The sequence below is a fragment of the Frieseomelitta varia genome, unplaced genomic scaffold, assembly GCF_011392965.1.
Source record: "Frieseomelitta varia isolate USP_RPSP 00005682 unplaced genomic scaffold, Fvar_1.2 scaffold_135, whole genome shotgun sequence".
NCBI classification, from domain to species: Eukaryota; Metazoa; Arthropoda; class Insecta; order Hymenoptera; family Apidae; genus Frieseomelitta; species Frieseomelitta varia.
Genome location: NW_025109028.1, coordinates 1147875 through 1171912, shown reverse-complemented (window position 1 = coordinate 1171912; position 24038 = coordinate 1147875). Strand labels below are relative to the sequence as shown.

The 24038-nt window shown below is 28.6% G+C and overlaps 1 protein-coding gene and 1 long non-coding RNA gene across 2 annotated transcripts; both read left to right on the top strand.

Annotated features, from left to right (window-relative positions):
* The first annotated feature begins 247 nt into the window (after positions 1 to 247).
* On the top strand, positions 248 to 23521 carry LOC122531288. Its single transcript, XM_043659095.1, has 3 exons — positions 248 to 322; positions 20391 to 20484; positions 22830 to 23521. The coding sequence occupies exons 2-3, from the start codon at positions 20457 to 20459 to the stop codon at positions 22976 to 22978; spliced, it is 177 nt and encodes a 58-aa protein (XP_043515030.1). The 5' UTR covers positions 248 to 322; positions 20391 to 20456; the 3' UTR covers positions 22979 to 23521.
* Positions 18464 to 20034, top strand: LOC122531300. Its single transcript, XR_006307248.1, has 2 exons — positions 18464 to 18626; positions 19310 to 20034. It is a non-coding gene; the product is annotated as an uncharacterized LOC122531300 (long non-coding RNA).
* Positions 23522 to 24038: the final 517 nt, after the last annotated feature.

Genomic DNA, 24038 nt, shown 5'->3' with positions numbered 1-24038 from the left:
ATTCTTGACAACTTGCCCGAATCTTTCTAGTACTACACACTAGATGTAGCACACTGTGGTTGAACTGAATCAGCACCGAGGTTGAGAGTTGGCATTCACCATTCGAAGGTTAATAACACGATTTGCAAACGAAAACAATATCCATTCTGAAAAAAAAGAACTATCGTTATATTCTACATAATGTAATATCTATGTAAATAAATATTTCATATCGCGAGTCTAATTGAAGTTTATTTTATAATTTCAGACTGCACTTAGTATTTTCTTCCAAGAAGCTGCGATACCTCCCTGCGCGCAAGGACCTGGAACACATTTTGGCCAGGTAAGTCTACTCGTTTCCAATACCAATTATTGGTATAGAGTGCAGAAATCTATGATATGCATAAGTAATCATACAACATAAATAATCGTAAATTTCAAGATAAATATTAAAAAATATTAATATTATTATAAATATTATAAATATTAAAAAATATTAATATTATTATAAATATTATAAATATTAAAAAATATTAATATTATTATAAATATTAAAAATATTAATATTATAAATATTAAAAAATATTAATATTATTATAAATATTAAAAAATATATTATTATAAATATATTATTATATATAAAATATATTATATAATAAATATATTATTATATATAAAAAATATTATAAATATTAAAAAATATTATAAATATTATTATAAATATTAAAAAAATATTAATATTATTATAAATGTTAAAAAAATATTAATATTATTATAAATATTTAAAAAAGATTAATATAACAGCATCCCCCATTCACCTATTTCTCAATTAAACAAATTCACATGTACTATGTCAGTACATGTGAGGTCAATGTGTTAATATCGCTGTAATTAATATGTGTGTGTCACAATATAATATGTAATTATCCTCTGTCTCCAAATCATTTCTCTCAGTGTTATTTCTGAATGGATTCGATTCTTTCTTACGTAACACGGTCCAAATGAAGGCTATTGAAAGACTCGACCCGTGTCTGATCGTTTCTGTGTCCTGTGTACCGACGTCGTCTAATCGATACGAAACTATTTCCGCGTCAGAAGCGTCGTCATGTGGTCGTCGCCGGTACGTCGTGTTTGTAACCGCTGGCGGCGGCGGTGATGCCATCAACTGCCCTCTCCTTCTCTCTTTCTTTCGAGCCTCTTTATTTATGTCACGTGCAACGATCCACGACGCATCACGCGAATGATTTTATTCATTAGGTTCGTTGCGCGAATCGCGACGAGATCACGCATGAGAAATTTTTTTTGTTTGTTTTTCTTTTTTTTTTTTTTTTTTTTGGTCTCTTCGCTCCTCGCTCCTCGTCTTTTACGTTCGCTCGGTATCGTTTCGTTTCGATTGCTCGAGTGTAGTAAACAACCGTGCATCTTCAAACACATCCGCTGTTTGTTCTCATTCTATGTTTAGAATTGCGGATGTTTTTTTGTCTCCTCTTGCAGCATCTTCTCTCGTTTTCTTTCCCGTGCTATTCTTTTTTGGTTTGGTCGTCGATTGTTTACTTCGTTGCTGCTTCGAAATAAGTGGAGGATCGATCGAGCATCTATATCTAATCAATTTATAAATTGTGAGATACAATTTTATCGATTTGATTTGTGCGTGTCACGTATAGTATAGTTCAAAATATAGGAATCGATGATGAATTAATAGAAATCTTATTTAAAATTATTAATTCTATTATATCACTTGATAATCACCAAATAATATTAAATTACATTTTCGGACTTGTGACTCGTTTGTATTTAATAAAACAATTTAAAAAACAATCGTACGTCAAATTAATCTCTCTAAGCATATATGTTTAATAGATATTGAAAAAAAAAATAAATATAATAATTAGGTGGCTAAATACTATGTGTCTGTTCATTGAAATTTTAAAACGATTATTATATTATAAATATGTTTCTAACCACGTCGAAAAAGTTTATACAGATCTAGAAATTTAATACTAAAATAAAATTACCAAATCTAGACTTTAATCTAAAAAAAAAGAGACATAAGAAATTCAGGATGCATTCACATTTAAACGTCTATCTCTTAATATATTATTATTATTTAATATTTTATTATTATATTATTAAAAGGTAATAAATTAATATAAATTGATATAATATATTAATATATTACTTAATATATTCTCTTTGAACCCCTTTGAACCTCTACTAATATATTAATATATTACTTAATATATTCTCTTTGAACCTCTACTAAGTAAATCGACTATTTTATCATTGAGTCTATAAAATTATTTCTGCTAAATTCTGAAAGGATTAAAAATGAATATAAAGCATGAAAATGCAGAAAATTAATAGTAGAGAAGCTGCATTCATTAATCGTAATATTGTAATTGTCGAAACACTAACAAATAATTATATCAAGCTCTTAATGAAATTGCAATAAGCGTCCAATTATTTATGCACGATGGTGTACGTTTGATTTGCGTGGATAACCTTTTATTGTCAGAAAAGGAAAGGTCATCTCGTCATGAACTCGGCGTAAATAATTAATCGATCACTTTTAGAAGACACCTAATCAGTGATTTCATACACGGTTTACGCACGACGACGCATACATTTTTGTGCATCGTCACGTAACACGAGGGAAGTGCGCAACATTCGACTCATCGATTTGGCTCAAACTTTCTGCACGTTTTACGTCCTGTATAATAATGCGTCAAATTGGCAACAGCTATTATTAAACATTCTCAAAGAGAGAGAGAGAGAGAGAAAGAGAGAGACAAACAGGACGATAAACAAAATTGTTTTTTTTCTCTTTATTTATTTTGACGTGTGTCGCCTCTAAAACTTACAATTCGTAATGCATTATTTGAAACAATATTTTGTGAATTTTCAGAGAGAAATAAACAGTGTGATACTTATTGATAGATGCATTTTTTACATTCAACAACTTTAAGCAAGTAATATTCTTTAGATTTGATAAACTCGAGTTTTATTTGTAATTGTAAGTGTATTTTAAACTTGCAATAAATTTTATACTAAAAGCGGCTAATGAAATGATAACTAACTTTTAAGATTTTGCCATTAATCAGTTTTATTACAATTGAGTTATGCATGCAGAAATTATACATAATACCGCGTTATTATTAGAAATATTATTATATTTTAGATAATAGTTAAACAAAAGTTTTATTCTATTTTCAATCTTTACTTTTGTATATAGAACATACAGTATTTTACTATCCTCGATTATCTATCTGCTGCTGTCTAGTCGGAAGATTAAATAAATTTGTTTAAAAAATGAAGTCCTCTCTCAGCTTTATTATTCTTGATTTTCGTCATCCTATTTTAAGCCGTAGATAGAAAAAAATGATAGAGTTTTTTCGTACCATAGGTTTCAAATATTCGATTTCTTCTCACACGTCACATTCGTATCGTAAACTTCTTGCGTAGCCTCGAGTATATGTGTGTAACGTTATCACTCGAACTTCTGTAACGCTTAATGAATCGTCAGAGGAACTCGTAATCGCTCGTAACTCGAGACCCTGTGGTGAAATCACGATGCTTACAAAATCTAAGCAGCTGTTAAATAAGTAAAAAATAAGTAAAAATCCCACTAACCATAATAAGTAAAAAATAAGTAAAAAACGAGCACTAGCCATCGTACGTGAACATTTCACGATAGGCAATAATAAATGTTATTGGATTTTCAGATTAATAAAAAACTATTAACCAAAGGTTAATATCTACTATCTTTTTACGGCATTCACATAATTATGAATCGAAATTCTATTTTGAAAAATAATAATCATTTTGAACAAGAGCTGTAAAAATAAATTATTTATTTTGGTTAAAATGTATTTATTATTTTTTTTAGTTTTTAAAGTTGAGTTTGAAGTTTTTTTCATCTTTGAAAAATTTATATTATTCAAACTATATCGTAGATTATGATATAATGGCTGAATAGTTTTAATTGAACGAAGAAAAGCAGAAAGAAAATGATGAAACTCTCCAGTCTTTCATTTTTCACAAGTAAATTTTTGACATTTTCTTCGTCGCTGTTAATCGAGAATTTTAATTATATTTACTCGCTGCTTGAAGTAGCATTAGCTATTTGGAATTCTAATCACTGTTTACGGAATGATAGCGTGTCAGTAGAGGAAGAATTTTTTTTTTATCTGCCTTCTAGATTGAAGAAATCAAATAATCCGAAGGCAAAGAGTTTAAAAATAAAAATAAAATAAAATATATTCGTAAATTTAAGGTGTTTTGGAATATCTAGAAACCATTGCAGAATTAAAAATACTCACTTCGAGAGAAAAACTGCGCACAGTATAATTTGAAACAAAAAGAATTTTCAGAACATTTATTCAGTTCGATGACATCTTTTGGAAATCGTTTCAACAATGACAGAAATAAATTTAATTAATTAAGAAATAAATTAAGTTAAATTTAAGATTTATTATTTTGCTTGTTATTATTTAACAACAAAAGCAACAAAATTATTGATTGTAAGCCGATTGTTGATATTCTGTGCTTAGCGAGCATTTTTTTAAAATTTTAGCTACAATTGGTCAATTTTAAATACTTGTCATAATATTTTATTATATAGGTGCATATGTATAGTTTGTAACAATGTAAAAAAGATAAAATAATTACAAATTCTTTTAAATTTACAATTATCAGAACATTTTCAGTTCATTCTTTTAAATTTAGAATTTTCAGAACATTTATTCAGTTCGATGACATCTTTTGGAAATCGTTTCAACGACGACAGAAATAAATTAAGTTAAATTTAAGATTTATTATTTTGCTTGTTATTATTTAACAACAAAAGCAACAAAATTATTGATTGTTGATATTCTGTGCTTAGCGAGCATTTTTTTTTAAATTTTAGCTACAATTGGTCAATTTTAAATACTTGTCATAATATTTTATATTATATAGATACATATGTATAGTAGACAAAATAATTACAAATTCTTTTAAATTTACAATTGTCATATATACATACATATATCAGTATTATCGGTGTTAAGCAAACGTCGACTTGGCCCGACGTACGCATTCGCTGCACGTGTTATCCAAATTTATCAGTGTTGCAATAGAAATACATAATACGTCGCGCGAGAAGATAATTCGTTGCGTTCTCTACCATGGTTGGGACGTGTATGTACATACGTGGATTTCGCAAGGAACAAACGTAACGAAGCGTGTGAATCACGGTGTTCACGGAGAAACTAAAAATAATAATTTATCTTTGAAACGGAGATTCGGCGAAAAGAACTTTGTGTAGGCGAAACGTGGAAATTAAGATCAAGGTGACGCTAATGTGTGTCAATCAGTTACGGTTTCTAGCGTCAACTGGTTCGAACTAAGCTTTTTATTTCTGGAAACATGGGATTTTATTCGAATGCGTTTATTCCTGTATTTTCTTTTTTTTTTTTTTTAAGTTACGTGAAATTTTGTTTGTATCAATTGTCACAATATTATCAATGTGAATTAATATATTATAGAGTTTTTCATTGTCCCTTCCTCTCTCTCCCCATCTCTATAGTATATATTATTTATAATTTATATCTCTATAGTATATATTTATAATTATAGTATATATTTATAATTTAAAATTAATCATAATATAGTATATATTATTCAAAATTAATAACATTAATTTAATATTATTTTATATATTTAATAACTTAATATATAATATTATTTTTTAATATAATATAAAATATTATTTTTTAATAATATATAAAATTATTTAAAGAATATGAAAATATGAGTAATTGAATCTTTCGGTAGAAGATAATCAATTATAGAATATTATTATAGAATTATAGAATAAACAAGTTACTTAGATTAGACAGACTTTGTATGAAAGTAATATTTATGATTTATTGTAGCACGAATAGAATTTTCTTTTCTCATTTCGACGAAAGTTTGAACGTCAAAGGATTTTACTTTTTATTTGTCGTTCGTTGTAATAAAAATTTCACGCGCGTGTAATAAAAATGAATTTTTATCTCTATGCGAATTTTTCGTGTTTTTAAAAAAAATATTTCCTACGTGTTGTTGTGTTGCGCAATTCAGGCCAGTGAATTTCAACAAGTAAATATTATGAATTGGAAAACGAAAGAAGTTAAATCTTACAATGATTATTCTTTCGTTGAACGCGGTATTTTTATCAGTTATTTTTAAACGAACATGAATTTCTTATTAAACGCTCACACAATTTACGCATAAATATTTATTATCAGAGCAATACTTTCAATCTTTCTATATTCAACAATTAACAAGAAATGAGTATTCATTGATGTATCTGCTTATTTTCGTTACTTTAAAATATATCACGTACAGAAGATTATGAACAAAAGAGACATGATAAAAATAAATAAATACTTCACTGTGATCGTAAAGTAGTTTTAGCAAGTCACCATCACTTACGCATTTATGCGAAATTCGAATGTACAAAGATTTATAGAATGCAAAAATAGTTCGTAAAATATAGCACTGTTGACAATATTTAATAGATAAGACATTTGATATTTATTACGATTAATTTTATACACATATTTATGTTTAAGAAAATACAGATCTGCAATAAATATCTGCAGTCTATAAATTAACGTCGTACAATACGCTTGATTTATACGCCGTAAGTTGCTATTCTAGATAACATTGAACGATTTGCGTCTGAATCTTAAAAAAAGATCATCTGCATAAGAGAATAATGTAGAACGGGTTGAGAGAAATTTTCCATTCCACGTAGAGGTTGCATAAAATATCACAATTTAAATACGTCTATTTCCAACAAGAAATCTTTAAACGGGGAAGATTTATGTTAATGTCTCGCATACGTGCACTTATTATCCTCGTGCCGCTCTATTGAGCAATTCATTCGACGAATTAATTAATAATTAATGGACGACGTTACGTCCGCGATTATTATTTCTTCCTTGCAATTTCCCTCGCGCAGAATCTTATTAATTTCCCTTTGTTAGATTGGTCAATTTCAATGAATAAGATGATCACTAATAATAATGAAAAAAACTATCACAAAGTGTGACTATGAGGATATATTTTTTGCAACTGTCTAACTATCGTTAGAAAAAGGATATTGAAATATTGACATTAATTTATCGTTACTTATACAATGATATATTAAGAAATATTAAAATATCAAAAGCAGATGGAAATTAAAGTGAAGCCTTGATATTAACGATTGCTATCTTGGAATTTCTATCTTGGATCATGTCCAACGTTTTTACACAATAAATTCTTCTGCATTTTAATATATTGCCTTTCTCCTGGATTAAAAGTGCCAAAATATTTAAAAATGCTGTAATATTGATATTAATTTATTGTTAATTTAATGATATTAAAACATTAAAAGTAGAAAAATTATAAAACTGTAAATATTGAAAACATGAAGATAAAATTTTTGCATCAACAATTGCTGTGGGAAATTCTATTTTTCCATCATAATACATTGTAATTGAATTACTATACTAAACATGCTAATCGAATTACCTGTACTAAACTTTTAATTAAGCACATTCTAATTGAATCATACTAAACTTTTTAAAACGAATCAATCTTCTCCAGAACTAGAAAATTCAGTCCATAATTTTTCCACTGAAAATATGATAACAGTGATAACAAATTGTACATACTATGTCTATGACATTAAAAATTTGAGTAACTAATTAACTCTTTACTGATTAGTGAAAGTATTCAACCATAGTTTGCAGTGAAAGTATTCAAACCACAACGGTGTTATACCACTGCGTCATGCCAGTTATATTCTAAGAATATATTCGATTTGATACATATATTTTTTCATGTTACGTGCATTTTGTGCAATTTTGCATTAAAAAATTTTTTTTATAAATACGTAAAAATATAATCGTTGATATAATTTGTCGAGTGTTTATTATTGTCGTGATTATTATTGTCAGTCATCTGTATCTAACAACGATTCAGGAATGATTGCCAGTGGCATTCTGAGGCAAATATTGTTGAATCTTATTTAATAAGACGTCGTTCAAATGCACACCGAAAGACAAGCTAGTACACATTACAGAGTCACGAATGCAGACACCGTTTATTTGTGCTCTTCACTTGGATCGATGACATAAATATAAGATCTGCATTTTCTCTCTTCAACTCTTAATGCACGTTATTCTTTTTTTAGGTCATTGAATTAGAATTAATGGAATATTGCAGATATTGCAACAATATACACTCAAGCGATAAACTTCAATTCATGAAGGTTAATCCTGCTGTGTTTTACAGATGTTTTTCTAAAAATTGCTTCTTAAGAAAAACTATGTTAGAAAATTTCCTTTTAAAGAAAATCGTTAGAAAATTTCTTAATTTCTTAAAAAAAAGAGAGAAACACGAGAGAATCTTTATTATAATAAAAAGATAAAAGACAATGATTCACGATCTAATAATTCCAAAACAAACATAGAGCTTCATGGAGTATTTTTACTAGCAATACTTTCCTGCATTCGTTGTAATATATATTTTTATCGTTCCATCGTGTCATTATATCATTCTAAGAACACATACGTATCTCATTAGATAAGACCAGCGTGTCTTAAATTGGAATTAATGACTTATTCAACATACCAGAGTAAACAATAAAGCAGAGTTAGTTCAAGAAAGTGAAAATAGTTCTCCTCATCGTGATAAACGATGTTTGCTGTTTGTTCATCTTTGCTAATCCCGGTGAACTAGTTCTCCTTAACCTGGCAAAACAAGCTAACGGTGCTGCAAACGCAGCTTATGAATATTAAATTTCATTTCCTTCGTTGAATGACAAGTTAAAAATAGTCCAGTCCATTTCGTTTCAATTAAACGATCGATAATATGTAAATTCCTGTTACTAGCTCTCTGGAAAATCGTAATTGTCTGTTAATTCTCTATAACAACGTGTGTCAGAGTTATATTTTTTTTTTTTTTTTTGTAGATAATTTAAATGAAAATTAAAATAAATCTCTTCGAAAAATTTGATTCGTCAGGACTACTTATATATTTTCTTCAATAAAAGTGTATTTTATCTTTATTATCTATTGAATTTTATTAACTGGGTCATCCTTTAATTAGGATTTTCTATAATTATAAAATTATATATATGTATATATGTTATACATACACAACATATACATTTATATTATATGTACATAGAATGCAGTATTATAATAAATAGAATACAATACAATAATATTATATTTTTATATTATATGTACATAAAATACATTATAATAAATAAATAGAATACAATACAATAATGCGTATATACGTATATATAATGTACATATATATGTGTATAAAACAACAATGTACATTTAGCACTAATAAACCAACAAATATACATATAGGAGTCTAACTATACATATAGGAGTATACTAATCACATTTTGCAATAACATTTTACGCAATATTCATGCGTTATGTTTATCACCTGATCTTCAATACCTTAATCTTAATTACAAAGTCAATACTCAATTATATTTGCCTCGAATAGAACATACATCATACGTGTTTGTGTGATAATCAATATTTAAAACGTATAGTGATTCACCGTACGTTTAATAACGTCACTTTGTAAATAACCTACATTTTGGTCGGTCGTCGTCGATTACGTCAGAATTAGCAACGATTGAACAATTCTACATTTTCTTTTTTTTTTTTTCTTTTTTTTTTTTAACAGAACAACATGGAAATTCCGTCTCGCGAATTATCAATAATAATTCCGCTGCGCTGAATTATAATTTTCCACCAATTCACGCGGAATGCGAATGTTTAATTATCACCTTCGACTTGGTCGAATATAAGGAAATTATTCAGTGTCGAGGAGTGTTCATCATCTCGACAATATTCTCGCGAATCATTTTCCATTAACATGCAGCGTGTTCATTGTTATTATCGTCTCTTAATTAACTTCGATTAAGCTTTCGTTTCGTTTCTTCTACTTTTCAACCTTATTAAATAATAATACACTTTTATAATACTCGTGTGTAATACCTGTTCGTCACGTGTAATAATGTTTGGATCTATAAATGGATCGTTATTATTTGCGTTGTTATCTCGTTACTTTATTTTATTTCTAATACCACATTACGCGATTAATGTCAACATTGGGTTTCATATGTAAATTACCTGCAAGTAGATTGTTTGAATTAAGAACTGTTGTAAGCAAACTAATATATTATCGGTTACTTGTATCGATAATCTAGTCATAACTATGTAATATACACGCGTATGAAGAAATTATAAATTTTACAACAGCCGCTAATGACTTTTGCATGTTTAAATGAATTAATTAAATATCAACTTTACTCGCAGAAATTTTTGTAAGTAATATTCTAACATCATTCAAACATGGAAAAATACGATAGATGATACTAAATTTGACTGTTTATAAAAGCATATTCTCATTTCAATGATTTTAATCTCTTGCGCTGTACGTCGCGAAATTTTTTGTTCCAAAATTGTAATATTTTCTCGGTTTTAAGTATATCTGAGTAAAACAAACAATAATAATTTATTACTTCTCAGTAATTTCTATCCAGTGATATCATACCGACGAGTTCAAAAAGAAAACGACGAATTGTATACGATTTGGTCACTCGTTATGGTCCGCAATCAGTTGCCAGCGCAAGTGATTAAAATGTATATTATAAAAGTCAACATCCCGAGTAATACTTGTAAAAAAAAAAAATTATTGTAATGCTAATAAATAAAAAAATAATATATATATTATTAATATAATAATAAATAATAATAGTATATTAGTATATTAGAAGGATTTTAAAGAAACCCAATTAACCATTTGGCAATATAGTGGAGCAGATATATCGTTGAAGATTTAAACGCTAATTAAAAATATATGATAGTATTTGATGATAAGAATAATCCACCGTCGCCATAAAAAAAAAAATAGTAGGAATAACATTTTGATCTATGAAATTATATATACGTGTAAGAATAGTCCGACGAATAATTTTCGAGAAACAACGCAAGTATAAGAAAACGAAAGAAAGATTAAGGTAAACGAGGCGAATATCCTCCTCCTCGGTGAAATCCGCGCCAAGCATCAGCAGCAAGCGCAACGTCATCGTTTGCACTCGTTTTCTAGAAAGCATAGTCGAACGAGCAAAAGGAATATACCGTGCCCTCACCGTAGAATGATACGTACGAAAATAACCTTTGCACGTAAGGGATTTCGTTCTTTGCTACCATGAGATTCGTTGATAGTTGTCTAGTCACGATGTTACTCTTTGGTCGTAAATCATCGGAACAGACCACGTTTGAGCAAAATTGAGCAAGAACACAGTGAGAGAAAGAGCATTCACTCGTGCTTATTTGGGTTAGGTTCAGGTTCATCATCTCCCTTTGATGTTACTGTCAGTGGTAATCTTTTTTCAATAATAAACAGACTGAAGGTTTTCATTTGTCTATACAGGTGTTTGTAGAAAATTTGTAGATTGCGAAAAACGCGCAGGATGCACGTGAAGTGCATAAAGTATATTTTATTATATTATTATAATAATTATATTTATATATTATTGTATTATTATAATAATATTATAATATTATAAATTATTATAATAATATAATATTATATATTATAATATACTATATACTATAAATATTATAATTTTGTTATATAGTATATTTTATTATATAAAATTCTTATAATATATTCTTAAATAAAGTTATAATTCTTATAATTGTTACAGGTAGATAAATAAATAAATAATTAAAAAAGAGCTATTTAAAGTTATGTAATTACAGATAAATAGATGTAAATATGTAATGTTGATAAAAAAAATGTTCGTTAATGAGATATACCTACATGTTAACAAATTAAATAAATATTTAATTATATAGAGTTTATTCATAGTCTTTGGTTATTAAATTGACCCAGAATCATGACATAAAATTATCGATAGTAAAATAATTCAGCTGATCCAATTTGTTTTATTTACACGCATGAATTAGCTTCAATTGCATAATTATGCAGTTCGTATATTCATTAAGTAACGAAATTAAACATTGAATCGGTCGCTGCAGTTCGTTTAACTCATTAAGGATCAAGCTATATTTTATAATAATATTACAAATAAAATTTGTATGTTGTAAAATGAAAATATTATAGATTTTATATATTGATGGAAAATTATTAAATGAATTTTTAATACGGAGTTTCCTTTCACGGTCTTAAATCATTTAATATCATGATAAATAATTGAAAGAATCGCGAATTAAATATTGCATCGTCGCATATGGATTAACAGTGGTAACATTCGAGATTACATTAATTTCCTTTTTGAATAATGATAATTACAAAGATAGCACCGGCCGTTATAAGCCTGGGAAACAAATAAAAATTCTATATATTCTTATTTTTAGTTTTAATCAAAATGTATGGTTATCAAATTAATACTCTTGAATCATTCATCAGTTCGTTTCGAATTTTAATTGTATATATTTTACATTATGTATTTATATTTACAATATAAATATGTATTGTATTTAAGACTTTACCAATAAATTAAAACTTACTATTATACTTATATACTTATTATATTTATAATATATTCAGTGGTGAAAGAATAGAAATTTTTAAGAATTAATATAATACAGAGAGGTACAAAATAATATTAATTATATAATTTGATTAAAAATTGTTATTAAAAATCAATGACTCATTTAATATATGTATATAATTTCACATCAATCAGACTAACATAATTTTATTTTCCATCAAATTTAATTAAAAAGTCGTAATAGATCTACACGTAGTAAAAATTACGCGATTGGAAATAAAGTTTGAAATCAATCAATAGCCATTAAACTAATTTCATTTCGTCCATCACCGACAATCGAACTGTTTATTATGATTGTTGTTTGATAGATATTATTTTCGTGGATTCGATTTTTAACTATTATTCAAATTTATAAATAAACTGCGAATTTTTGTGCATTTATAGAAAATCTTGAAATGAAAGATAATACTTGATATTTCTTTATTAAATATCTCTTTCAATTCTATATTATTATTAAATTTATATATCTTCAAAAAACTTTCATTCAATTGCAGAAAATGCATGTAACATGGAAAGATGTATAAAATATTCAAACTATGATACTTTCTGTAACATTCAGTACGTAAAATAACTTTCTGTCAATTAATAATGTTCTCGGAAATATGAATTTATATAAAAATTCGCAGTCTACTAATAAATTTTTAGCAAATAAGCAAAAGAATATGAATCAGAATTATTAGCAGTTATACTTAATCTTTAGATATATTGGATATTATTAAGCATTGGCAGCTGTAAAAATTTATATTGCTTAATCTTGGAATTTTTGATTTCATTTGATTTTATTATCAATATCTATCAAAAAGAGAATGTACAATAGAAAATAAAATTAATTATCTTAAATTTTTGTAATACAAATTATTATAACCATCTGTGACTTCACGATACTATGTGAAAGCTTCTAAAATCATTACATCTATTTACAAAATATACTAAAATATACATCACTCTTTTAAAATACTTAAATATAATTGATTATGATACATTATTTGACTTGTACTCTCTCGCCTGCTCATTAAAGGAATATGACTTAAGCATTGAAAATTTTCCTATTTGTTCAATTTAGCTGATGTTACAAAATTTTCTAAACCAGTGACTGTCGATATTGATAATTGCACATGTTTGCTTATGACATTGCGTAATCCCGGTAAGAATGAAACCTTTGATACACTATCAATGCGGCATTCACGTTGCCACGCCTAAACACGATTTTATTCGAATGCAAGCAGGCGGAAAAAAAAGAAAAATTCTTAACCTTTCTACCGTCCATTAACTTCACGTTTCACGAAACATGATTTGCTACATTCTAACAACATTATGAAATTTTATATAATAACATGAAATTTTATATAATATCAGCTATATCTTGAACATCAGTATAGTTAATACTGCACACAGTGTCCTATAAAAGTTAAAAATCTTTTGATATTTAAGACGAACGTTACTGAATATCTTTCTTGCATTGTATAAAACAAAGTTAAAGAACCAGTAACCATCAGACTACAATATAATTTAATGAAGTAATGTGTTAAAATAGAAAGCTAAAATATTCAATAAATGAAGGTTTGCATTTTATTAGTTGTAATTGTTAATAAACATATAATAATAATAATAATAATAATAATAATAATAATAATAATAATAATAATTGAATGAGTTTCCCTTCAGTTGTTATACCTTAAAATAACTTAAGAAACTGAACTGTTTAACTTAATATAATAATTTGTTTATTATTATTCATAATTATAGAATCAAACATACATATAAATATATTAGTAGAAATATATGTATATGTCGTTTGTAAATGTTTTCTTTCAATTATTATATATTTAGAAAAACTTAAAAATCAAGAATAATATTCAACAACATAATAATTTACTTCTATCATTGGATCCATGTGAACATAGAATTATTCACTTGGTCGTAGGTTTAATTTGTTTTCAAGATATAAAGACTCTCAGATATAAAATTCTCAGTTGCGTGAAATCTTGGTTCTGGTTTCCAAATCCCCAGCGGACGTTGATCGATCACTTCCTGCCTGTACGAAGTTTTATTGTGATGCACGCTTCTGTTATCAATCCGACGAGGAGAAAGAAGCGGAAGATTTTGAGTCATATCGGAGTATTGCGTAAATTCTTGATAAGAGATACAAAAACTCGGGATGCAGTTGTCGTCGTTGCGCTTTCATCATTCGACATCTTCTTATTGATCAACTGAACAAACGTTACATCATTTTGTAATTCTCTTAATTCTATCAATCAGCTACTTGTTATTTGTCGTTATTTATCGTTTACATAGATTTGCATTTTTGTCATTTAATGACAAAAATAATCACGAGAATGCTGATGTTCGCGCGTTTGTGTGAGTCTTCGTGAAAGTATAAAAATGTACAGAATGCACATAACGTTTGAAAAATATGTAAAAATGAAATGAGGAGAAAATATGGTGACATATAGTTTTACATGTATATGTACATTCATGTATATGTATTTTAAAACTTTTAATACTTAATTGTTAACATTTTCTAAGAAACTTTCAATATTTTGTAAGAAACCAATAGTATTAATACAGTTATTAGTAAATTATGGATATCTAGAATGTTTATGAATATAATGCATAATGAATTTAGGTATAATTTTTTTATTTTTAACTATAATTTAACATATATTACATAATAATAATATATCATAATACAATAATATAATAATAATAATCTTTATATATTATTATATTTTTGCATATTATGTCCCTTTTGTACACTTTTTGTAGCTTTAAATTTTCTACGCATAAATTCACTCCACTTCAGTCTACTTACGTTATATTAATTTCACTTGATTGCCATTAATCTACACAATCAGTGTCGTTAACAGACCACAGATTTTTATGGATTTTTGTATTCTTATAGACATAACTAAAGAAGTGGAGCTTTAATAACTAACTATATCTATTAAATCTCATTAATAATAATTCTACTGTCATTTTTATTACATGCATATGCTAAGTAATTTTTATTTCAACTACGTTTAAAACTCAACTAAAAATTTAATCTAAAAATTAATTAGAATGGAAAGTTTGGAGTAAAATAAAGAACGATTAACAGTATGTTAAATTTAAAAATTACTCTTTTATAAAAGTTGAGAAATGCGATATATCATGTTTTGTGTCTATAATCGTTCATATAAAATATTCAAAGTGCAATACTTGTTATAAAATCTGATGGTGAAATTATGTTTGAAAAATAACTCTTTGATTATATTCGTAAAAGTCTGCAAAATTGCATAAAGATTCACAGTCTACTAATCATAAGAACAATGTGCATATAAAAGATGCTTGAAAAAACATGAATCTAAGACTATAAGAATTTATGATTCGTATCGAAGAAAGTATAATTAATACTTTTAATCTAATGTGATAAAAATCTATATTATCTTGTCTTGAATTATTATCTTTTATTCCAAATAATATATCCCCAAACTTGCTATATAATAGTATTAAAATTATCTTGATATTATTCATAAAATATCCGACATATATATATATATAATACATAAGATTATTTATTTAAGATTATTGATGTACATTAATATCCATAATATTAATAATATGAAGATATATACACATAATCTAAATATACATTACACAAAATTATAAATACATTGAAATATATGTGCATACATTAATATATATAAACATACGTTAATATACATATATGAAAATTATAATCATTTATCATGTATTCAAAAGATATCCGTATGATAAAATATACAGTCGAGTTTGCATACACATACATATGTCCCAAAGCATAATTAGTTACTTGAACGAGTCACGCTTTGCAGACGTGATAATTTTATCAATTGTAATACTGTTGCCGTGTTACTAAAACATCTATCTATTCATTTGCTCAAGTCGTAAATTCTTAACGCTATCCCTAAAACCGATTCATTTGCCGATGAGAAATCGTATTAATTTCACAGTCTGTTTCCAGACATTTACACAGTAATGAACTATTTGATTTAATTAAAAATCTCGCGAAGTTACGTGGCATGAACAGGTTGATTCAGCAGAACGAGTTCTTTTTCCTTGTTAATTTTTCTGCGTTCGGACTCCACAATGATTCTATTTCGTTTTCTTTGTACTAATATGGAAACTAATTTGACGCCTTTTTAAAATAAATCTAATAACGTTACAAACATATTCTCGTTCCTATTTTACAGCTGGTCAAATTCTGTGTCCTTAAATTTTTTAATTACCCTTAAGAAGATGTTAGAAAAGTCAAAATACACCACTACTACTTCAAAGCTGTGGAGGAAAAATTGATAAGAATTGATATTTTTTAATTTCTAAATTCAATACGTTCAATATTAATATACTTAATATTAAAGATTAATATGAAACATACATTTTTCTATCCCTTTCACAATGTAAGGGTGATATTTGTAAAAAAATACTTATAATATATGATTATTTATAATAATGTTAAAATACTGATAGACTAGATCCAACAGATTCTTCCTTTCTTTATTTCACATTAAATTTTAAAAACTTATATTTATATTTATTATATCAACGATATAAGGTTTTACGAATTGTATCTTGTAAAGTATTTTTGACGCTGCTTAAACAATCTGTAAACGATCAAAATAAACAAGATAATTATTATTTTTATTCTGCTACCGATTCTACCTTTTGTGTACAGAGTATATTTATCTTCAATAATCTTTATCAATAACACGAGAAATGGATTGAATATACAGAAACAGAAAATTTTATCGCGTTGGCCCATCAATAATTGTACTTAATCGATATTTGGAAATAAATAACTTCAATATAACTTGGATTATTATAATGCAAATGCACATGAATACAAATTACATTATTATAAACATAGAAAGTAAGCGGTTAGAAAGTTGCTGTAAAATTGCGAGAATTTATTTGTAAAGACAGGATTCGAGACATAGCGACATATTTTACAAGCGGGTTCAACGTTCGCTGTAAATATATACATATGTACTTACTCCGAATGCAGTATCATACATTACCGATTCCTAAGGAAGATAGCAGAACAGTGATATTAACTGTGGTTCGGTTAAGTGACTTACAATTAAATACAATACATTACATTAGCCTGACACACATGCGTAAAAGTATTTACATAAAAAATTGAAATAATGGTGATAAACCCATACATACCCAATGCGTGTACTGAGTTAAATTATTGTAAAAATATATTTTTATATTGAAACATTTATTATTGGAGCAACTATTACATTACACGCTCAGTTAAGCATGAAATAAGAAAAAAAAAAAAAAAAGAAAAAAACAAGTGGTACATAATTTACTTTTTATTGTCTCTTATTAACTTGTGTAACTATATTCTGTTTCAATTGTGTGTCTTATCGCGCGCTTGATATTTCGACGATGAAATCGATGAATCGAACTTTAACACGTTCTCCGTGACTCGCCGATAATCGCCAGGTAGCGTGACTATACGTTCCGCACGAACCACAGCGACCACGAGGGTGTTCTTTTCCTCCAAGTTGGCAAACTTTGAAACTTCAATGAAAAGCAGAGAACCACTGTAGGCAGACAGTTGCTAGGTGTGTTACTATTCTCGGTCGGCGGCATTCCGATAAGCGGTGTGCCAAATCTCGGCCTAACACTGGATGAACGACAACGTTTTAGATCTGAGGGCGAAACTTCAGGTTCCTCCATTTTCGCCTTCTTTTTCGCGATATACATACATACGTACGTCGTCTGCTTTACGCTGAGCCGCCATTACACGACCGTGGTAGTCAATCGTCATAAACATTACTGTTACTATCAATAGCACGCGTTCGCGTAAGTCATTTACTTAATAGTATTTTTGTTGTTTTATTTCACTATGCCTAAATCGCGGAATATATAAAGGAAAAAAACAAAAGAATTAAAACTTCATGATATAGATATGTATTTGACTTGGATAGTAACAAAATGTCCGACTGTTATTACTTCATATTGTTGAGAACAAATTTTTGATAAGGTAATTATATTGTATTATTACGTGTAGGAATCATTAATTTTATCTACGATCTCTACGATTTACTTTCGTTATCAATGACTATGACATCGTTTTAAAATATGTTTCAACTCGTTTTCTATATTTTGAGACATTTCATCGGTCTTAGGTAAAATCTTCATACATATATGATGATAACATCAATATGCAAGAAAAAAAATTTTTTTTACGCAATTGAATTATATTATATTCATTACATAAATTGGATTAATGAAATTCATGTTGTATAATATAATGTTTCAATATAGAATGTATAAAGTTTCAAACATTAAATTTGATTATTCTAATTACTCTTAATATAATTATCATATAACTTGAAATTAAATTACTTAACTTTAAAATTAATTTAATTTCACTACTAGTCTCTATCACAAGAAGTATGAAATACAAAATTAAATTAAATTTTAGATATCACAGAACAATTAGTACACTCATCTATAACCCAACGATATCATTTGAAGGTTAAAATAATTAAATAATTGAAAAAAAAGATTAGAATAATTAAACAGAATTTTATAATATTCTTTATTAGCTTCATTCGCAATAACGCGCCAGTTGTTGAAAAAAAAGTAAAATCAAAATAAAGAAAACGGGAAAGAAATGTCTGAAAGTTATCGAAAGTTTTAACTTCCTTTTTGTTTAAGCAGCCGGTCGACAATGTAGAAACACGTTTCACATTGTTGCGTTCTGTCCACCTGGTACACAGACATTACATTCAGGAGCCGAAGGTTCGATGACCTTAACAACCGACGAGTTCTCACTTGCAGAAAGCTACTTTTGTCGTTCTCTTTTCACCCGCCTACCATAGATGTGTGTCGCTTCGTTGCGGCTTACGTAAAACATTCGTTTGATATTTTTAGCTTTACAGAAGAAACCGACGTCTTGTTCCGTATTTCCGAAATACAAATAAGAAAGAAACGTAACATTTCCATGATAAATGCAATTTACTTGCTCTAAAATAGTTACGAGCAAATCAAACGAATGATTGACTGAGAAAATGTATTAATTCTATCGTATTATTACGAATCGAATAATTAATTCAATTAGTGAAATAATTAATAAATATGTATCTAACTAACACAGAAATTAATACTCTTCTAGTACTTGTTACAAGATGTTGTTACAATGTTATATAATTGAGCTTAGACTCGAGTATCAATAACTGATCCATAAAAAACATAATATTTTTGTATCTTACATCCCACGCAAATAATCAACTATTGAGAATTCTTGATATAAGTGTTTTCTAAAAGGTGTAGTTAAATTATCATGATTTTCTCCAAATAAAATGCCAATGCGCATAGTAAGAAGCACGAAGAAAATGTTTACTTTTGGGCTGTAAATAAGGTTGAACGAAAGATTTCCAAGGAGAGACAACCAGAATTTACATATCTCTCGCGACAGATTATAAATTGATATTTAACTTTTACGTAACGAAATGCAAGTGAGAGTATGTAGAACGCTATTCCTAATCGGCATGTAAAACCTGTATCCTCTTAGGCCTTGTAGTGAAACACGCGAAAGAGGTTGATTGTAGGTATCGATCTTAAAACGAAGAATCTATGTTTATGACCACACAGAGACATGCGCTCTAGTCTCGACCTAAATAATCATGCACGTAATGTTCAGGAACGTAAACAAATACATGTAGCTATATATATATATAAGACGACAGCATTGATGTATTACCGAACTCGTAACCATTATGAAAATGTGTTTCTTTTGTAGATAACGCCATGTAACACGCCAGCCACGCCACCAAATTTTCCTGATGCGCTATTGGCGTTCTCCAAAATGTCGGCGGGTGATAAAACTCCCTCCGGTGAGTTTTCACTTTAATTATTTACTTATTTAATTTATTTATTCTATTTCACTTTCCTAAAGATTTACTTATATTTTATAAATGGTCTCAAAAGGATTTACTTGTGTTTTATAGATGGTAGAGGAAATGGTTCATTCAAGTTCTGCGAAATAAATGAAATCAAATAAGTCGAATTTCTATGAGCTTCTTATTATATAACAACTTGAATCAGTTCTAGATGTAGTAGATTGAATTGAATTGAAACACATATGCATTGTGTTTAATATTATAGAAGAATGTTTAAGTGTCTATAAATAGCTCGTACAAGCTATTTGTGCACAAATCGCAACTGTCTATAAATAAATGGATTGAAAACATCCAATGAAGTATTGTACATACGAATTTAGTACATAATGTTAAAAATAATATTAAGATGTTAAATTAGAAAAAATTTCATTGTAATTCTAATTTTAACTGCAATTTATATTGCAAATCTGCAATGAATTTTCTAATTCTATTAGACTGTTATTATTTATCTACATTTTATTATCTTATTCACAGTAATTCACAGAAATATTCAAACTTGTAATATTCAAACTGACAAGTGAGTAAAATGAGTTCAGATAATATATAAATTGCATTTGTTTGTTTCACTCACTCAAATTGTATCTTGTTCTTTTCTTCTTGCAATTTACAATTTATAATATTTACATATTTTCAAGCCAGTGCTACATAAAAATTATTCGGTGTGACATTCATAGTCACACTATCGAACTGCAAAAGGCAATAATAATTAATCAACAACGAGCAACTTATCGAAATCCAATAAGCTATTGTTTGTTTTAAAGTAGATTGATTTACGAAGCATTCGTTGACTGAACTTTTTTTACTTCACTTATACCAATTCCACGAATATTTTTAAATATCTCATCCCATTAAAGGCCAAGTAATGAAAATGCATGAAACTTACGTAAATGTGTAATATCATCGAAAGATATAAATAAAAATAAAATGTTTGACACCACAAGGAAGAAATGCAATCAGTTACAAAAATTTATATATATTTGCAAATTTGAAAAATTTCATCAGTGAATTTTTACGCAAATTCATAGCTTTGAAAAGATCATTAACGAAATAAAACTTCAGTCAATTGTTGTACATACCAAATACATATTATGAGAAGCATTATATTTTTGATATTTTATATACAGGGTGTAAGTCGGTGGTAAAAGGAGGAAAAAATTTTATTTTTTCTTTTGGACTCGTTTTTTTACCTAGAATCACCTCTCACTCTGTTCTACCACCGAGTTAAGGGACAGCCTGTGTATTTTCTCATACGTGCGTATTATGTACAATTTTGTATCTTCAACTTTATCAGTTTTATTATTAATATAGAATAGCTGTGATACCGACATTGTGAGACTGTTATCGTTATAAATGACAAAGATGTAATGCAAATAGATATGTAAAGCCTTTCGTGTTTCACGAAAGTTTCGCTTCGTCGTCTATTGATGATAGTAGTTAAAGGGTTTAACACGAAAGACGTGTCACAAACACTGAAGAAAAATTAGCGAGTTCTTAGAATAGCAATTTCCTAGACATTCCGTACGGTTCACTCGAAAGAGCCACGATGACAACTTACGTTACAGAGAAGAAAATATAATGGAACGTAATAAAACACATTAGATCCTTGGTTTTAGAATCGTATTCGTAGCATTAAATATACATGTTACGTACGTAAAAATTACATGTTTTGTACATTGTTTAAAAATAATCTACTGCGAATCTAGTAATGTAAAAATTACTAAATGCTTAATAGGAAAAATAGATAAACTAGAAATCAAATAGAAAAACTGTGATACAAAGTAAAAGAACTAACGTAATAGAAATAAAATAAATTAATTAACTTTCTTTTGCTAGTTCACGATACTATAGTAAATAATTGAACTAAATTAGTAAAAAGATTTCACAAATAGTGTCAAGATGATAACTAATGATCTAATGATGTACATGTTTGGTCCCTTTTAAAAAAATCACCAAACTCCTTCGTTTTCTCTTCTTATTTTAATACTGTAAATTAATATATTGTCACGTACATGCCTTGCTTTTAAACCGCGACAGACTAATATATATATATATATATATATACCACGCTGTAATATTTAACTTTTATCTGGCAATGTTATCCGAGTCATTTGCATTTAAAAAAAAAAGAAAAAGTTCAGTCCGTGAAATTTCACGGTTAAAAAAAAAAATTGAATTTCATTCCGAAGGTCATACAACCACAACAGTCGCGCGTTAAGTTTGCCATAACAAAGGCAACAAGACGTTGAAGCGCAAAGAATAATTCGGTTATCCCATTGCAGGAATGTCGCCGAGCCAAAATGGATTGCATCAGAACTCAATGCAGATGGGGATGGCAGCGCAACACCACGGAGGACGATGTAGCGTGACCGGGAACGCGCAGCAGCAAACGCAAAGTCAACAGTTGGGCCTAGGCGAGCCACAGAGATAAAAGAAACTTGCGATTCGGCGGCCCGTGCGCAAGATTCCGAGGTCGCACGATGTGCACGTAAACGGTGTTTAAAACAGGAGGCAATGGTTTATAAAAGATCGACTAGCTCCCAAGGGTTGCACACTGCGTGTGACCGCGGGAGCGATTATTAGCCGAGATTCACGCGCTCGTATCTTCTCATCCCTAGAAGAAGGACGCATGATTTTCCTACAAAGAAAACGAAAAAAAGAAACAAACACACACACACACACACACGCGCGTATACACACATACACAAACTGGACGCAAAGAAAATGTCCAGATTAATTGTTTAGGACGTGCACGTCTCTAGAAGAAAACAAGGATCTCTCTAATCTCTCCAATAGAAAGGAATCTTCATCTTTCTCGTTGAATTGCACGATTGTACGTGGATCTCTAGAGTAGCTGAAATACGACCCTCTCGATTGTTTATTCTTGTTATTTCTTTGATATATACGTATACAGTGTACATCGAAACACGACACGTCGATCACGATACGACATTGAGCCTCTTCAAAACCTCTCTCTCTCTCTTTCTCTCTCTTTCGACAAAAAGAATGAAAACGTAAACGCCACTCTTCTCTTCTTCCGTCGACTTATTCTGAAAGAGGAAACAAGTGAGAAAGAGAACCATGGAAAAGAAGGAAAGGAAGAAAGGAAATGAACACGAGAACGGAAGTTGCAAAGACTACATTTTATTCTTTTTCTTTCTTTTTCCTTTATTAAACGTGCTGTTGGGACGGTAGTTCCTATGGTTAATATGAAAGACAGCGATACTCTCCTTAGCGTTTATGAAATTAGTATGCGTCCAGAATTGCCGCTTGATGTAAATGAGTAGCGAGAAGCCTCCTCCACCCGTGCCCCTCCCCCCGAGTATCTTCCTTGTTGTTTCTCGATCTACAGACTCGCGGCTAGATAAGAAACGTTTGCGGTTCGTGAACCGCGGGAAGTCAATGAGAAATCGAATATCACTTCCACCACACCATAGTACAAAAAATTGCCGGCACTGGATAGCGCTTAGCAATGAATGATAGTTTACTTT